Raw genomic sequence first — 17,418 nt, 5'->3', positions numbered from 1 at the left:
TCCCAAAGCCCCAGAGCAAAGGAGTGCAGAACCCAGCAACAGCAACACGCTTTCCTTACCCTCACAGCCTCCTCAGGAAACACATTTCGCTCCTAATATCCCAACAAACCCTTAGCAAGGCTTTTATACTCACATACATACCAACATAGGTATATATTTTGGCTAACCTCAGCCTCAGAAAGGCTTTTCTAGAGGAAATGTGGCAGCTCACTGAGTCAGAGCTGCCTTACTTGGCGAGGTGGGAGACTGGGAGCACCAGGTGCTCCTCCTCCCCTGACTCAGTGCCCCCCTTTGGCCATCCCCAAAGAGCCGGAGGCACATTCTTCCTCATCCCAATAGGAAAGCATCTTTCCTTCTCTTTCTTTCCAGCCTTATTTTTTTTTTCAAGATTCTTTAAAGAAATACACTTAAAGAGGCTGGATTTCAAGCCGTGAATGAAATCTCTGGGAGAAATGTAACTTTATGAAGCTAAATCAGGCAATGAACAGTGCTCAGAGATTACTTATCCTGCTCAGAATAACTGTAAAAAACCCTCTTATTCCAAGCAACAGGGTGCCCAGGGAGACCGTTCTCCCAGGCAAGGCAGAAAGTGACGACTACTTGTAAATTATATTAATGGACCTTTTATTGGGCAGATGCTACATTATTGAACTGTGGTATGGGGCAGAGAAAGTAATGAAGGCAAATAGTGCAGCACCACCAGAGAAACAAATCAAATAAGGATTTGACAGCATGATCTGTGCTTGTATTTGCTCAGAGAAAATTGCAAGTGCTTTTGGTCTTCATGCTGGAGGCCAAGAAGAGCTGCGCAGTCTCCCCTTATCCTTGGGCAGCAGGTTGCTGACATGGATTTGAGAGCTTGGATGGAAATTGAGCCTCTCTGGTAGCTTTTTGAGCCATGTTTGAAGTGGCTACAGGTGAGCTGCTGGATTAACCCAGCATGCTGTGGCTGGGGGGGCCAATGCCTCATTCATGGGGAGGTGGGAAAAAACTCAGCAGAGGATGATCTCGAGAAGGGCCCCCTCTCCCCACGCTGCTGCAGGTCCTTCCTTCCTCCACCTTCTGTAAATGGGCCTTACCCAGCCCGCCTGGCCATGGGACATGGGACTCCTGCCACATGCTGGGCTCTGAAGTCCCCACAACTGGGATGCTGTGCAGCCCCTGTAGCAATCTCCACCTTTCACTGGGTGAGACCTACTGGCACGCCATGCTCTGAGGGTCGACACTGCCTTTCCCAGTGAGCAAATAGCCCTCTCCAGCTTGGACCAGTGCCCAGTCAGCCACATTTTGGTGCAGTTAATGCCAGGCAATGTGCAGGCTCTGGCCTGTGCTTCGCATTGTCTGCACAATAAATACGCTAAAGCAGCCAGCTAATTATTGGGAATATAGAGCCTAGGAGAAGGTGGGCAGACCCTGCTCATGTCTGGGCCATGGCTTGTTATAAAAGGGTTGTTCTACTCAGATTTGTCTTCCCGATCCCACGGCTGACAACATCGCAGAGCTGTGCTGGAGGCAGCACTGATGCTTGGAGCCCAGACCGCCATTCCCACTGCCCATCCATTGTGTGGCCGCGGGGGCTTCCCTGCGGGAAGTAGGGGCTGCCTGCCCCCTCCACAGTCCTTCTAGCCCTTCCCTGCTCCCTGGGAGAAGCTCTCACTCCTGCAGGTCATCACGGCCCTAAGGTTTTTCACTGCGAGCTCCCATCCCACATAACTATCATGTTCCTTGGGAGCAGCTCGTGTACCTTCCTTGCCATGATATAAGCGATTATTAATGCATTAGTGTTGGGCCACTGAACCATAATGTCTTTATAGTCAACAGCATTAAACATTTAATTACCCAGCGGGATGAATCGATGGGCTTCTTTCTTTGCTCTACAATCAAAAGTGAGCAGGAGAGTTACAGTGTAATTTTCAGTCTGCTTTAAGCTTCCTCTGACATTCCGTGCATGGGGAGATGAGCTGACGGCTTGTAAGGGACGGGAAGGAGAGGACTTTTCCCCAAGAAACCATGTTCTTGCTTCCCTCCCAGGATGCAGACGTCATGATCACACACTTGTCTGGCTTAATGCGACACCACAGGGTCATTCAGGACCAGGTTTCGGGTCTGACAACACCAACAGTGGGAAAATTATTGCTCCAAGTCTTATTTTTAACTACAGTCGTATGAAGTTTGAGAGCAGTGAGTTTAACACCCTGCCAGTGGAAATTTCCACTGCAAGAGCTGGTAAGCGAAACAGCCTGATTGTGCTGCCGGGATGAGGCATAAACAACTCGAGAGCAGTTTGGGCTGGGGAAGCATACTTCCAGCCCTTATTTTTAACCTCCTTTTGATGGAGCTTACTGCAGAGGCCAGGGCAGGTGGAGGTGAAAGCTGGGTGGGCTCAGCATCCTTGGCACTGCGCTGGTGACTCCCAAGCGCTGACCTTCCCCAGGCTCTGGGGTGGTCTGTACAGCTTGATGCAAGCCTGGGTCACTTGGGCGCTGCAGGTACAGTCAAGTGCAAAGTGACCCTTTCCAAAAAGCTCGGCTCGTGGCTGGACCTCTGGACGCAACCAAGGAAGCCCTCGGGGTGGCCGGTCCCTCGTGCTGGGGCAGGAGTTTTGCAAACCTCGTGGGTGGGGCTCAGCAGGCAACTTTTGCTGGGACAATGCAGCACAGCAGCTCCCAGGGGAAACATCAGACCATTTCCCGCTAAGATAACGAAGCCACCCGGCACACTTTCCACCGGCACCAACACCTGTTTCCGAGGGCAGTTTTGACTTGGGTCTGCTGGCGGGGACCTGCCAGCTCCCCTGGCAGGGGCTTGGACATGTTATATTTGGGACACGTGTCTGTGTGCCTGGGGCTGCAAGGTGGTCCCCGAGAGCAGCAGCGCACTGTGAGTCTGCTCTTCTCAGTTGCATTTAGCTCTGCGCTGGTTTTAGAGGTAAGGACACGAGGAAGCTCTGGGTTCGCCGTGCCACACTGCTCACTGCCTTTGCTGGGCGGTGGGCGCAATGCAGCTCCCAAGGCAGGGCTGAGCTCGCCCTCTCGCTCAGATACAAACACAAAAATGGGGGAAGCAGAGGGAGACTCCTGCTTTTCTAGCTTGGACTCAACAAAGACTCATTTTTTTGTTTGAGAAGGAAAAAAAAAAGAAAAAAAAAATTCTTTGGTTTGGGTTTGTTCCAGGCAAAGCGTCTGCCTTCGGCTGGCCCCGCGCCCGGGAGCTGCCGTGAAATGGAAATAGCCCAACACAAGCCTGTGAGCAGAGGGAGCTTCCAGCAGGTAAAATGTGAGCGAGCTGAGGCAAAGCCCCAGGTCACTGCACCATGGGCCTGTGCCGAGGGGCAGGTGTGCTGTGCCACGAGCAGTTTGCAGATGTTTTACTTGAATCTCCTAACAAACATCCTTGGGAACCCGGCGCTTGTCTGGATCCCGTTCCCTATTGCCCTGGCTCTGGGAGATGAATAGGATGCACAGAAATGCCCTGTGCAAAGAGGAGCTTCCCGCTCCGGGCTGGCTCTGCAAAAGTCCTGCAAAGCCCTCCCTGCGGGGCAGCGCAGGGGGACGTGCGATTGCGCGCGGTGGTGACGTGCGCTGGCTGCTGGCCTGGGATCGCTGAAGCGGGATCACCTGTAACTTCTCCCCAGGTTGACTTCCCCGTGGGTTATAAAAGCATTTGCGTGTATTGCTTTGAAACACCTCCCTGTTCCCATCTCACCAACTTTCTCCATCCTGATGGAGAGAGAAGGGCACCCCCAAGCTCCTCTCTCGCCACCCGTTGCTGTATTACTCCACATGTCCCTAGCCTGGCTTCTCTTCTTTATCTCACACCTAATGCAAGTCCTCTTTGTTTCAGTCCCACTTCTCTCCCTCGCAGTTTTTTTTCTGGGGCTGCTCTTGTTCCTCCTGCTGAGCAAAGTCGGGGGGTGGGGTGGGGGGTGGGGGGGTGGGGGGCGGCGGTGGTGGTGGTGGTGGTGTGTTCCCGCCTGGCCCAGAAGCTCTGGGCAGCTGCATGGTCTTACCGGGGGCTCACAGGTCCTGCTGCCTGCTCCAGGAAAGGATTGTAGAGAGAGGAATCGGCCCGGCAGAAGGGACATGTGGGGGAATTGTCTGCTTTTGGAAATAGAAAAGCCCTTTTTCTCTGCAGGGTACCAGGAATGATCGCTTCAGGGAATACTCAGGGGTAGTGAGGAGACTAAATGCTGCATGTAGGAAACTCCCTGTGTGAGTCATCAGGACTTTTCCTTGTCACAAACCCCAGGAAACGGCACAGCCTCATCCAGGAGGGATGTGCTGGGTTATCACAGTGGCAAAGGGTGTGTCTGGCTCCAAGGGCTCATGTCAATCCCTGCAACACCCCACCTCTGGAAAGGCTGCTCTCCAGAGAAGAAATCCCCTACTCTCTCAGGCACCGTTGACTTTCATCCCTGCAGCCCACTGTGTCCCGAGCTGCCCGTTTCAAGGTGCAGGACGTGAGCTGGCGTGTGGCTACTTGAATTAAATGCCATTGTCACAGCAAGCCCTGCACCCACTTTATGCCCATCCTCAAGGGCTCTCCTCTCTTCACAGGCAAGTGGGTATTGAAGATTTAATTAGGGTACCACACAGACCCATCTCATTTGATGCTCTCTATTAACCAGGGCCTGCGGAGAGTTTTGTCTACCCACTGGGTATTTGAAGTGAGCTGTGCAGTTGGGAAGAGAGAGGACAAGTCCTGTGTGCCTGGCCCCACTGGGTTACCATCCATCTGCCACTCTGCAGTACCCACCGGAGTGGCTCTGGCTGGCAGCAGGTGAATGGCAGAGAAGCAGCGTGATGGGGTGAAGTGGGCACCAGTGGCAGGGAAAGCGGCTTTCCCAGTGGGACATTGGGATGCTCAAGAGGTTTTAGGTAGCACCTAGGCCTAGGATTGGTAAATTTACTTTTTTTTGCCATCACCTTTGCCATGCCCTGCCCAAGCCAGGCCGCTGCTCAGAGCATGTAGCGGTGATGGTGGGGAAGCAAGGCTGGGGCTGGTCTGGGCCCCATTTGATGGCTTTTCTAGCTCATCCCCCCACCCCCCCACCCCACCCCCCCTCTGAGCACCCGCAGGTTGTTTGGTTGGAGGTGCCTGATGGTTTTCTGGCAGCAGATGCCTCCACAAGCCACAGGTAAAACTTTTCCTCTCCCAACTGTGCTTGGCTGCTGCTTATATCTGGTGGGTATCAAACGTGGGGACCCTCCTTCATGTCCCAAGATCTCCTGGGAGAGATGCAGCAGGCAGGGTAGGGTGTCCTGCTCAGCTGCACCCGCGGAGGTGTGTTTCGGGGAGCCAGGGCTCCCACTCGAGACAGGCGTTGCAGCCTTTTGTCACCATCTAGTGGAAACATGCAGCTGCAACCAGGCACAGGCTGGACAGGTCGTTTGGGGACACTCACTCACTCCCCTCACCTACAGTCTCTATGGGGGAGTCTACCCCGAGCTGGACATCCATGTTGCCTGGCTTTTGGGGAGCCCCATTTGCCCTGCAGCCCCACTGCCTCCCAGCCCTGGGCAGCGGCAGCCAGAGAAATCCCTCCTGGGGTCTCTATTAAACCACCTAAATTCCCTTTAACTGTGGAATTAGACCAACGCTCCCAAGCCGCAGACATGCTACAGCAAGAGACAGCCATAAAAGCACCTAAAATACATTTATTCGACAAATAGAGCTGTAAAACCTGCTCTTTTGGACAAATTACTCCCCACTGATGCTGCTCTGCAGACCTCCCTTGGCCCAGAAATTTCTGGCGGTGCCTGCGGAGGAGCAGGGCCGTGCTGTGCTGCCAGGACAGCTTTGCAACATGGTGTGTCCCCAGAAAAAGGCTGGCCTTGTTGCCCCTCTGGCATCCTCCTGCCCACTGCTAAGGTTGCCCAGAGGTCCTGACTACAGGTGGGATACAGGGAACAGCCCAGCCTAAATGCCGGCACCTGCAGTGTCCCGGCTACCTTCCTCCCTGCGGCAGCTGGCAGGGTTGGGCTGCAACCAGACCTGCTCAACAGCGCATGGATTGACATGGTGCATGGATTAACGCAGCGCCGCAGGCAACGTTGGTTCTCGCTCCTCTGCACAGGGGTGCTGTGCTCCTTCCCCCAGCCGCTGGGTCCTGCTGCAGCTTCAGCGGTGCCAGCACCAAGGACAAGCCGCCAGCACTGAGCACGCTGCTGGGAGAAGAGATGGAGCACAGGCCATACTGAGATGTCCCCTGCCAGGGCTGGGAATCATCAAGGCTGGCCAGCTGCCAGCCCAACCCTTTGCTGATCCCTCCACTGGCACTACGTTATTAGGCACACGCAGCGTCCTGTTTGCCAAAACTGCCCCTGGCTGAAGCAACAGTTGTCCCTTTTGCATGGCAAACCAGCTCTCCTGCAGCATGGAGAGGAACCAGGGCCAGCCCCAGCACTGCCAGCAGAGCTGTACGAGCAATGATAATAAGGGATTTTCTTGCACCACATGTAGGCACAGTAAGGAGGGAGCAATCAGCTCTTGCTTCAGACAGTAAAATATTTCTGCCAGGCCTCTACTTCCTCCATATCCAACACCCTGCATCCCCAAGGGCCACCCTAGGTCTGTGTCACTGCTTCCCCATGGCACTTAGGGACGGCTCCTCCAACACACAGCGGGACAGACGTTGCTGTTTCACATGCAGAGTCCAGGTGCCCTATACAAGGGGTTTCCCCAGGTGGGACCCCATCTGCCTGCAGATGTGACCAGGGCTGAACATGGGCAGTGTCCCCCTCTGTTCCAGCTCCCTCCCTCCCCGTACTGGCTGATGGGTGGAGTCTCTCCACAGGCTGCCTTACTCCTGGAGAGGCTGACTGATCCCCTCACCTCTCTGTGAGTCTATGCCCTCAGCTATGGTTCTGCCTGCCTGGAAGCTGCCTCTCCTCACCCATCAGAGAAAGCGGCACTAGGACAGTGCAGGAGCCAGGTATATTGCCTCACCCACAGCATGTCACTTGCTTTCAGGTGGCACTGAGCAACACAGGGGTGTCCCCTCAAGGCCATCAGGGCCCTGCAGGACTGCATTCATCCAGTATGTGGTGTTTTTTTTTTTTCTCTAGGGCTCCCTATGATCTTGTGTTCCCCAGGTGAGGGGCTTCTCTCAAGCAGGCCTCAGAAGGGCAAATTGCTCTAGTCACACATGAGTGACTCATGAGCCCCCAGGAGCTGGCTGGACACCCAGTTTGAAGTGGGAGGGGATGCAAGGCAGTGGGGAAGCCCCAGCAACACAGGCCACTCAGGTCCTTGGGGAGCACCATGTCAGGCAGGGGCAAGACAGTACTCAGTCCTGCCAGCAGACTGGCAAGTTAAACAGGGGTTCTGTACGCTGCCCTGGGGTCGTTCGTACCCCCAGCCACTGGGGGTAAAACTCCACAAGAAGCAAGCTCGTGTCTTCTTTCAATGAAGTCAAAAGCATCCACCAGGCAAGCACAGGTTTCTATTTTCCCCAGCGTTGGGCCTTTTCTCCCCAACGGGAAACAGTGGAGGGTGGCAGCTGCAGGGTGCTCCTGTGCAACTGCAGCCCCAGCAGCTGCACACCAACCAGCTCCTGGGGGTGCTTCTTCAAGCCTTCCAAGAGGGCTTAGCGGCTCCCCAATGGAAGAGATGCCGGGAGGAACTAAGGGGGTGGCAGAGGCGGCGCTGGGGTGGTCCCAGACCCGTCCCTTCGCCAGGACCAAAGAAAAAGGCAAAAGCGTGGTCAGGCTGAGATCCGACCCCGGAGCCGAGCTGCCGCAGGGCCGGCCTGGCATAGCCGGCCCCGGCGCCGCGCACAGCGGCTGGTAGGCTCGCTCCCGGCACCAGGACCCCCGGACCGCCCCCTCCCGGCCTCGGAATCCCCAGAACCCCCCATCCCGGCCCCGGGACCACCGGACCGCCCCCTCCCGGCCTTGGAACCCCCAGAACCCCCCCTCCCGGCCCCGGGACCACCGGACCGCCCCCTCCCGGCCCCGGAACCCCCGGACCGCCCCTTCCCGGCCTCGGGACCCCCAGAACCCCCCCTCCCGGTCCTGGCCCCGCTCCACCACGTGTCCCACCGATCGCCACGTGCTCTCCCACGGCCCCGGCCACGCCCACCCTCCGCTAAGCCCCGCCGCCCAATCAGGGCGCAGGCGCCGAGCTGCCGCTCGCTCATTGGCTAACGCCGATTCCTCCTGGGTGGGGAGAGCGTCCTCCCGCTCTTGTCCCCCGCCTCACAGACTCCCTTTAGCCGCCGGCTGTAACGCGCTTTCCCGTTGGCTGATCGCAAAGCGTCGACGATTGGCCGAGGGATTCGAGGGGCGGGGGTGGCGATTGGCCACTCGGCGCTACACGCACGGCGATTGGCTGAAGCGGGGGCGGCGGGGGCGTGGCGTGGAGGAGGGCTAGGCAAGCGAGCGGAAGGGGCCTGCGTTCGCTCTTTCGTTTCAGTCCCCGGTCCGGGTCGCCAGTGCCTCACCGCCGCTCTCCCCGACCGCCCGGGGCCCTCTCCGCTCCTCGCTGCCGCCCCGCAGGAGGTGCCCACCCTTCTCCTGGGATAGCTCGGCCGCCGCCCCTGCGCCGCCAGGCACCGCCGCCATCATGGTGAAGATCGCCAAGGTGAGGGCGCCGGGCGGGGCCGCGCGCAGCCGCCAGGCGGGAAGCGAGCGGCCGCCGCCATGGCGGGGCGGACGGATGGCGATGGGGGCGGGGGGAACGGGGCGGGGGGGATGGGACCGGGCTGTTTTCCCGCCGCCGTCTCCTGAGGCCGCGCGACGGTTTCCAGGCCTCCCCTCCCTCACCGTGAAGATGGCGGCGAGGGGAGGGGCCGCGCGCTCGGTGGGAGCGGTTTCAAGCCTCCCCCCCGTCCCGTTCTCCTCCGTGTTGTGGCGGGCGGGGGCCCGGCCGCGGGAGGGGGAACGGGACGGAGGCGGAGGGGGGGGCAGCGGGGGGGGGGGGCGCCTCGGCGCGCGCCGCGTGCGAGCGCGCGCAGCCCGGGGGTGGGCGGAGCTACGCCGCCGCGCAGCCACGTGGTGCGCCGGGGAGAGCGAGCACGTGGGAGCGCGGGGCGCCCCCCGCCCGCCCTGGCAGCGCCCCGCCGCTAACGGGGGCGGCCCAGCACCCCCGGGTCCCCCGTCGTGTGTGTGTCCCCACCCCGCCGCAGGGCCGCCCCGGCCCCGTTGGGCGCCGCGGGGGCAGGCGGGGCGGCCACGTGGTTGGGACAATTGTCCGCCGGTGCGGGTGGCGGGGGTGCCTCGGGGCGTAACTGCGGTGTTCGCCGCCGGCGGGGGGAGAAGTGAACGCCGCCTAACAGCTCGCGCTCTCTTTCAGACTCCCAAGAATCAGATCAAACAGAAAAAAATGGCTCCTCCCCCCAAAAAGGTCGAGGAAAGCGAGGAAGAAGAGTCCTCTGAGCTAGAGGAAAGCAGCGGAGAAGAGGTGAGCAGTCTTCAGGTCCAAAGGATGCACGTGTTAACCTGAGTGTCAAGGGGGGGTGTAGCATGTGGCAGAATCCACATTAATAAACAGTTGATGCCTGTCACTTAACTGCGGCTGAGGGATAAACTGGATTTCATAAGAGAAAAACGTGGGGAAAATTAGCTTAGCTGCTGAGTCTGTGCTTCCAGGCTTTGGAAGGACTGCTGGGATCTTAAAGTACTGGTGAGCAAGTGGATGATTAATGACTCTTGCAGAGCATCAGCAGTAAGTGATTTATCACGCAAAGATAATACGCACGACTAAAAGTTTCAAGCTACTGAATGCTGCTAGAGAGGTCACTGGTCTTGCTTCAGGACCAGGGAATTGGGGGATGCTTTCATGTTCCATGAGGAGTTTGTCAAAAGCATGAAAAAGCTGGGTTTGAGCTTTATTGATTCAACAGAATAGGCAGTTACAGCCATTCAGTAGAAACTGTCAGAAGTGCGTGCTTTAGATTGCCGTTGCTGTGTATTTGTCTCATAGGGAAGTTACAGTTTAAAAGGCCGGCATGAGAGTCTTACACTAATGTGTATTTCAGATGATCCCTCAGAAGAAACAACAAAAAGCAGCAGTTACGCCAGCCAAGAAGGCAGCCACCCCCGCAAAGAAAGCCGCTACTCCTGCAAAAAAGGCAGTTACACCTGCCAAGAAGGCTGTGGCTACTCCAGCTAAAAAGGCTATTGCTCCATCACCTAAAAAGGCTGCTGTCCTAACCAAAGGAGCAAAAAATGGAAAGAATGCCAAGAAGGAAGAGAGCGAGGAAGAAGATGAAGATGACGAGGAAGACGAGGAGGAGGAGGAGGATGAGGAGGAAGATGAGGATGATTCTGGTAAGTTACTTTTGAAATGACCCTTGTACAGGTTGACTAAAGCTGGTCCAATCAAGTCGCTGAATTTGAGTACGTTTGGAACCAAAAGTTTAGTATGATTTAATACTGGAGAGAGAGGCGTTCGTTGATTAGAAGGTGGGGAATCGGTGAAGTCTGGAGGAGAACTTGGGCTGCAGCTCATTACATGCAGCATGTGAAGCATCTTCTAGTTTCCTGATTGTTCTCTCCCAAACTTGGCCGAAGTCTTGTGAAACAAAGTACTTGACTGGTCAAGTTTGAAGGCTGGGTGGTGTGGGTAAACACTTGGTGTACTGTTGGTGCAGATGAGGAAGAGGAACCAGCAATGCCTGTGAAGCCTGCACCCAAAAAGTCTGCAGCAGTACCAGCCAAAAAGCCTGCAGTTGTGCCAGCAAAGCAAGAATCTGAAGAAGAAGAGGAGGAAGAGGATGAGGAGGAGGAGGAGGAAGATGATGGTATGTGGGATTTAGGACAACTTTGTCTGACTTTATTTAAAAAAAAAATTAAAATAGAATATGTGAAACTAATAGGTGCTTATCGGGAGCTAGAGGGGAGGTAACTGAATGGGTTAGTGGGGGTGATGCAGAGTCTGCCTGTGTCTCCATGTGGTGCCCAGCTAACTTCAGCTGGCTGCTGTTGTCGGTCAGATGCGGTTAAGTGGATGTTTGTTTCCCTGTTGCTGGTAAAGCTTCTTTTTACTCTTGGGAAATAGGTATTGGCTTTTAGTGCAGTAAAACTGGAGGGAGAGGCAGCTTTTGTAAACTCATTTCCTGAGAACATACAAACTGAAGGAGTCATGAAAAACACTATTTTACTTCACAAGATTTTCTTTTCTTAGTCTCGAAAGGGTCTTGATCTTGAACGTTCCTGAAATCTTGTGCTCAACTTGTTTCAGAGTCTGAAGATGAAGCCATGGACACAACCCCTGTTCAGGTGAAGAAACCTGCTCCAGCGAAGGCTGCACCAGTTAAAGCTAAGGCAGAGTCTGAAGATGAGGAAGATGAAGAGGATGATGATGAAGAGGAGGATGAAGAGGAGGATGAAGAGGATGCCGAGGAGGAAAGTGAGGATGAAAGTGAGTTTAAATGTTTTTGAGACTGTAACTCTCTAATAACAGGAAAAATGCCTGAACAAAATCTTTGTCCTATCGTGGTCTTTTGAGCTGAGGACCAGTGGCTGTAGTGACCAGAGAAGGTTTTGTGTGTGACTGGTGTAAAGATGAGTGCTCTGGTGTTGACCCAGCATAGGAGAAGTGGTTTTGTACTTTGATTTCAGTGCTGTTGTTTGTCCTTTATCACAGAACCTGTCAAGGAAGCACCTGGAAAGCGGAAGAAAGAAATGGCCAATAAAAGTGCACCAGAGGCCAAGAAAAAGAAAACAGACGGTAGGTGGTGTGGGATCATCAAGTGATGCTTGTTTGATGGAAGGGTGCTGGAGTGTCACGTGAGACACATAACTGAAGGGACAGCATGCTGAGTGGGGGGATTTCCAGCACAAATGATGATTATAAGGGACTTAATACTGAAGTATGATGTCACTTTTGAGCAGAAACTGATGTGCAAAAGCTATCTGGAGTCTGGCTTCCAGTTCTAAAAAACCAAAGCCTTAAAAAAGCCTTGATTCCCTTTTCATTTTAAAGGGCCCACTTCAGCTTTCTCTGTCTTTGTCGGAAATTTGGTCCCCACCAAGGAGTATGAAGAACTGAAGACTGGCATCAAAGAATTCTTTGGGAAGAAGAATATCGAAGTGTTAGATGTCAGAATTGGTGCTTCCAAGTGAGTTCGTTGGTAGAATTTTGCTGCTTATTCCTTTTAATTGGTAGTACTTTGTTTGGAGAGGTATAACGGTGCGACAATGCCGATGCCCTTCAAGACGCGGGGATGGTCGCTCGGTAGCATACGGACGCTGGGAGAGGCACGGTACGGGTGTGATGCTTGGCCTGCAGCTTTCTCAGAGCATCTCCCTGAAGGGAGAGCGGCCGCTTCAGTACAGAGCTGCTCTTCTCTGCTGCTGTTCTGGTTATGTGGGCCAGTTGGCCTTCGTTTTAGTCACAGTCTAACTTGGCCAGCAGGGACATCTCCGATTCTGGGGTTCTGTTTGTGTTCTCTGCTGCTAGAGAGAGATTCCCTTAAACAGCAAGGTTACTCTTCTTCCAGGCGATTCGGCTACGTAGACTTTTCATCTGCTGAAGATCTGGATAAAGCTCTCCAACTGAATGGAAAGAAGTTAATGGGTTCTGAAATCAAACTGGAAAAAGCAAAGAGCAAGGAAACGATGAAAGAAAGCAAGAAAGGTACAGCCTATAACTGAATACCTGCGTACATCACAGAAAAGTTGTCATAATGGGGCCTCGGGGCAGGCTTGCAGTGTCACTGATGGCTGCTACTCTGCTCTTTTAAGGCAGATCCTTCCTGGTTTGGGCTCTATCATAAATAATTTCTCAGATGCCAACGTACAGATATGCAAGTTCAGACTGGAATTTGTGGAAATGTGATCCCAAGAAATAATAGTGTATTGGGGGGGAGGGGGGGGGGTTGCTGAGGAGGAAATGTGGCTCTTCCTGAAGCTTTAGGACCTGTTTTCTGAACTTGGGTGTCCTTAAGAGAAGTACACTGGCAGCCTGCTTAACTGTGGAAATAGTTGCGCTTTCAGCTTCTGAAAATGTGAATGCCTGTTGTGGCTTAATTTCTGCTGGGTCAACTTGCTGATTCTCACTCAGCTGGCAGTGTGGGTGAGAAGGGCTGCTTTAGCTGGTAACATGGCAGTCACTTTTTCCTCTCTTTGCAGAGCGAGATGCTCGAACGCTGTTTGTGAAGAATCTGCCCTACCGCTTAACCGAAGATGAAATGAGAGAGGTGTTTGAAAACGCACAAGAAATCCGAATAGTGACGAACAAGGAGGGGAACAGCAAAGGGTACGTGGCTGAGGGGGCTGTTGGATGCTTACTGTTCCTCGACTCTTGGCACGTTTTGATAAACTGATGTCCTTAAGGGACTGCTGCATTAGGTGTACTGAAAATGCTAATTTCCGAAGCATTTTTATTCCCTCGCTCCTGCCATAAACTTAACTGTTCCTGGAGGGAGGCATTTGCTTATGTTGTTTTCTGTGCTGTAGGATGGCCTATGTTGAATTCAAAACAGAAGCTGAGGCAAACAAAGCTCTGGAGGAGAAGCAAGGCACAGAGATTGATGGTCGTGCCATGGTCATTGATTTCACCGGTGAGAAGAGCCATCAAGATCATCAGAAAGGTACCTTTCCAGACCCATAACCTGTGTGCAAATGACACTTGGGATTTAGTTCCACGTGTTAGGGATAGTGCAGCTCGAAGCACTGCAGGAAAACGGTTAAGATACCAAGAAGGGACCTGGTTCCTAACTTGTGCTCTGCACCCTATGCGTTTCGTGTCTCTACTGCATGTTTCGGACAAGGGGGGACAGCCAGTCTAGGTGACCAGAACAGTGCTGTACTTTGGCCTTGTGCCTCACCTCGAGGTGAGGAGGGGGCAACTGCTCTCCTTCTCCAAACTTGCACTTACAGCACTGAGTTTTCTCCGTAGGAGGTGGAGAGAGGGAGTCGAAGACCCTCATTGTCAACAACCTCTCGTACGCCGCTTCAGAAGAGACCCTCCAAGAACTGTTCAAGAAAGCCTCTTCCATCAAGATGCCACAGACCAACCAGGGCAGGCCTAAAGGGTACGTTGTGCCTCCCTCCCAGCTCCTGAGTTGGCACTGGGAATGACTTCCCTCCGTGGATCCCCCGTGCTCCCAGGCTGACTGAAATCTTCCTCTCCAAACAGGTACGCGTTCATAGAATTCCCCACGACCGAGGATGCCAAAGAGGCGTTGAATTCCTGTAACAACACAGAGATTGAAGGCAGAGCCATCAGGCTGGAGTTCAGTTCACCAGCGTGGCAGAAAGGGAGCATGAACGCCAGAGGAGGGTTTAATCGTAAGTGTTCCATGTTTGATCGCGAGGCAGCAGTGTACTGGTCACACAAACTTAGGGCTGATTTAAAAAAAGAAGAGGCATGCCTGGGGAGTGACAGACTTGCATCGTAAGTGAGTGTGCTGGATGTGATGACTGATTATCTGAAATGCTGATGAAAATATTGCCGAAGTCCTCTAGATAGTCAAGTGCTGATCCAGCAGTGTCTGTCCATTTCGTGTCCCTATTGGTAAGATGCAAGCATCTACTTTAAAAAAAGAAAAAAACATATTTTGAGGGTACCAGGTTGGCTGATGGAGATACTTTGACATCAGGTTTTAACTGTGGTCCTGATAAAGTGTTCAGGGACTTCCCAGTGCCTGCTGAGCTGTAACTTGAAAACAAACCCCTCAGCCCCGTGAGCTGTGCTAGGAGCCAGCAGTGCACACTGGATGGGGTGTTCAGAAACTGATGGTCGCCTTGCTCGGGCTTCCTGATCTCTGAATGTGTTCTCTTTCTGTAGAACAAAGCAAAACGTTGTTTGTCAGAGGCCTTTCTGAGGATACCACAGAGGAGACGCTAAGAGAATCGTTTGAAGGCTCTATAAGTGCTAGAATAGTCACAGACAGAGACACTGGATCATCTAAAGGGTACGTTAAACGTCACCTGGGATTTGTTCAGTTGCCACAAAAAGCCTCCCTTTAACTGATTCGTGCAGTGCAGGGTGTTTGTCGTGCTCGTGCGGGTGATGCCTTGAGGCCAGTAGATTGTGAGGAACCAGACCCTGAGCTTGGGGTCTGTTGGGGGAGGGCAGGGTGTGCTCACTTCTCAATGAGCTCCTGCCTGCCAGCCCAGCTGTGGCAGCGTGTGGATTCGCACGAGAAGGATATTGACTGGTCAGCGCCGGCAGAGTCACACTGGGACTCCACCGATTGTGATGAGCCACTGCTGCTCTACAAGTAACAGTGTCCTGGGCCCTGGGTGGTGGCAGGGGTGCGGCTGTGTGTTTCCGAAGGGATTGCTGTCGAGTACCTGTAGGTGGTGCTACAGCTTGTGGAGCCTCACTGTCCTCTTGAACTGTTCCCTAGGTTTGGGTTTGTGGACTTCAGCTCCCCAGAAGATGCCAAAGCAGCTAAAGAAGCCATGGAGGACGGAGAGATAGATGGAAACAAAGTGATCCTTGATTTTGCCAAGCCAAAGGGTGATTTTCAGCGTGGTGGTGGATTTGGTGGTCGTGGTGGCAGAGGAGGAGGCCGAGGAGGAAGAGGTGGATTTGGTGGCAGAGGTGGTGGCAGAGGATTTGGAGGTAAGAGGCAAATGCTGCTGTTCTAAGGGGCTGTGCTCAAACATCAACCCAAAGTGCTTCTTGGGGTTATGGAGTGGTGCCACCACAGAGCACGTGATGTGAGTTTATTTTCTGTCCTGTGCCAGGCGGGGTTTGGACGGGCGGTGGTACCTGTGCCGGGGTGCCTGTAACTCCGCTCCTTGTAACTGTTTTCTTTCCAGGTAGAGGAGGTGGCTTCCGAGGAGGCAGAGGAGGAGGTGGAGATCACAAGCCGCAAGGGAAGAAGATAAAGTTTGAATAAACTTCCCCTTTCCTTTCCCTTCTGCTCTCTGAGACTATCTGAAAGGACTCCGGGGGTTTTTATTCTCCTTTGATCTTGGCGGAGCCTTCGGAGGACATTCCAAGATGCGAAGCAGTACTGTGAGCCACTTGGAAGATACAATTTTCATTTCAAGGAGGAGAGAGCAAGCCATTTTGACTGCTTGCCTATTCAAACGAACTTTTTAAAAAATGAGCGATAGATGTGGGAATTTACCCCTTGTCTGTGAGTTGTCTTGAATTTATAATGTTTTACCCATGTACAAAAATATTTTTTTTTCCTATAAACTTCTGTAGCATTTTTTGCTGTAAAAATGCAGAATGTTTTATCATTTGTGCTTCAGCACCCTGTCTTGGACAGATTAAAGGACCTAAACTGGTTCGTGTTACTTCTGTGCCGCTGACTGAAGCAGGGCTGTGAGAAATGGTCTGTCCTCAGCCTCCTCTCTCTTCAGGTCACCAATGTGTCAGGCAGCAGCTCCTGTCTTCCTCTTCCAGCCTGCACCCTGTGCTATGCTGGGAGAGCTTGCAGGAGACACAGGGGAGAGGAAGATGATGGCTGCAGTCAGCCAAACTTTTAATTGAAGATTTATGTGATGTTGCATGCTAGCCCATTACTTTTATTATTTTTTTTTAAAAAAAACCAAACAAACCAAAACTGAATGAGTAAATTGTATCTTGTACCACAGCCCTACAGCTCCATTACTCCTACACCCCTTGTCTCTTGTGCTTCGCTCCCGGTTGTCTCCTCTTGACTTACCCCTAAGTGTGCAGTGAATACCCTGAAACAGGGGCTTGGGGAAAGCAGCTGCTTGCTGCCCTGACCCAGCGCCTGCCTTCTGCCCTTCCTCAGGCTTGGTGAGGGCCAGTGCCTCCCCCAGAGTGGGGAGCAAGGTGCCAGGTCCTGTCCCAGTCATTCACCAGTAGTTACTGACCTCTTTTTTTTTTTTTTTTTTTTTTCCATGGACTGGTGTCCTGCGGTGGCAGCTGCCCTTGGGGACAGCGCTGCTCCTGAGTGACTGCAGCACCTGCGTGCACAAAGGGCAGGGGCACAGGGCGCTGCTCTGGTTTGGCTGGGGCAGCACTGGCTCCCAGTTCAGGCCTCCCCTGGGCACAGGTACCCGCGGGCTCAAATGTCAACTGCCCCTGTCCTGCCAAAAGGGCCCCTGACGGCCTGTCCTGCCCTGGGCTTTAGGGGCTCAGCTCTGGCTGTGATTGCAAAGAGCTCCACCCCCCTTGCAGAGCACTGGGAACCTTTTTTCATGCCAGGCGAAGCCCTTGCAGCCCGTTAACTGCTGATGGCCTCGTGTCTTTATGCGTGCGGATCTCCAACGCACAGCCCCTCGAGGGGAAAAAAAAGGGTTTCTCTACGGCTAAAACGTTTTCTGTTGAAGCAGGGGGGAAAGGGGTTGGTTTTGGCTTGAGGGTCCTGCTTGTGCCGCAGACCCGAAGAGGGGGGTTTGTGTGTCGTTTCCCCCCAGCCCTTGAGCCAAGGTCTCCTCTGGAGCCGCCTGAGCATCAGCCATTTTAGAGCCGGCACCCGGGCCCCGGCGGCAAATGGTCGGAGGGAGGGCGGCGGCGGGGCCGGCCGCCAGGGGGCAG

General features: G+C 53.9%; 1 protein-coding gene and 2 non-coding genes across 6 annotated transcripts; all 3 read left to right on the top strand.

Moving 5' to 3' along the window:
• The first annotated feature begins 8,498 nt into the window (after window positions 1-8,498).
• On the top strand, window positions 8,499-16,198 carry NUCLEOLIN (nucleolin multifunctional protein). Of its 4 annotated transcripts, XM_086467831.1 has the most exons (16): window positions 8,532-8,583; window positions 9,295-9,417; window positions 9,980-10,271; window positions 10,652-10,744; window positions 11,185-11,368; window positions 11,543-11,544; window positions 11,590-11,673; window positions 11,929-12,064; window positions 12,446-12,582; window positions 13,077-13,203; window positions 13,404-13,537; window positions 13,849-13,981; window positions 14,086-14,237; window positions 14,737-14,863; window positions 15,302-15,519; window positions 15,720-16,198. In XM_086467831.1, exons 1-16 carry the CDS (start codon window positions 8,566-8,568, stop codon window positions 15,797-15,799), a joined length of 2,040 nt encoding a protein of 679 aa, XP_086323957.1. In that variant the 5' UTR covers window positions 8,532-8,565; the 3' UTR covers window positions 15,800-16,198. The 4 variants fall into 4 exon arrangements, with proteins under 4 accessions (XP_086323959.1, XP_086323957.1, XP_086323956.1 ...); XM_086467833.1 differs by lacking the exon at window positions 11,543-11,544 and having other exon boundaries at window positions 8,499-8,583; window positions 9,295-9,402; window positions 10,595-10,744; window positions 11,185-11,364; XM_086467830.1 differs by lacking the exon at window positions 11,543-11,544 and having other exon boundaries at window positions 9,295-9,402; window positions 10,595-10,744; window positions 11,185-11,364; window positions 13,855-13,981.
• Window positions 11,780-11,849, top strand: LOC147415285 (small nucleolar RNA SNORD82). The gene has a single exon (XR_015183679.1). It is a non-coding gene; the product is annotated as a small nucleolar RNA SNORD82 (small nucleolar RNA).
• Window positions 14,358-14,434, top strand: LOC147415284 (small nucleolar RNA SNORD20). Its single transcript, XR_015183681.1, has one exon. It is a non-coding gene; the product is annotated as a small nucleolar RNA SNORD20 (small nucleolar RNA).
• Window positions 16,199-17,418: the final 1,220 nt, after the last annotated feature.

This window comes from Leptosomus discolor, chromosome 7 (genome assembly GCF_034619465.1).
Source record: "Leptosomus discolor isolate bLepDis1 chromosome 7, bLepDis1.hap2, whole genome shotgun sequence".
Taxonomy (NCBI): domain Eukaryota; kingdom Metazoa; phylum Chordata; class Aves; order Leptosomiformes; family Leptosomidae; genus Leptosomus; species Leptosomus discolor.
The sequence above is the reverse complement of the archived record's forward strand: the minus strand, read 5'-3'. Positions and strand labels throughout refer to the sequence as shown.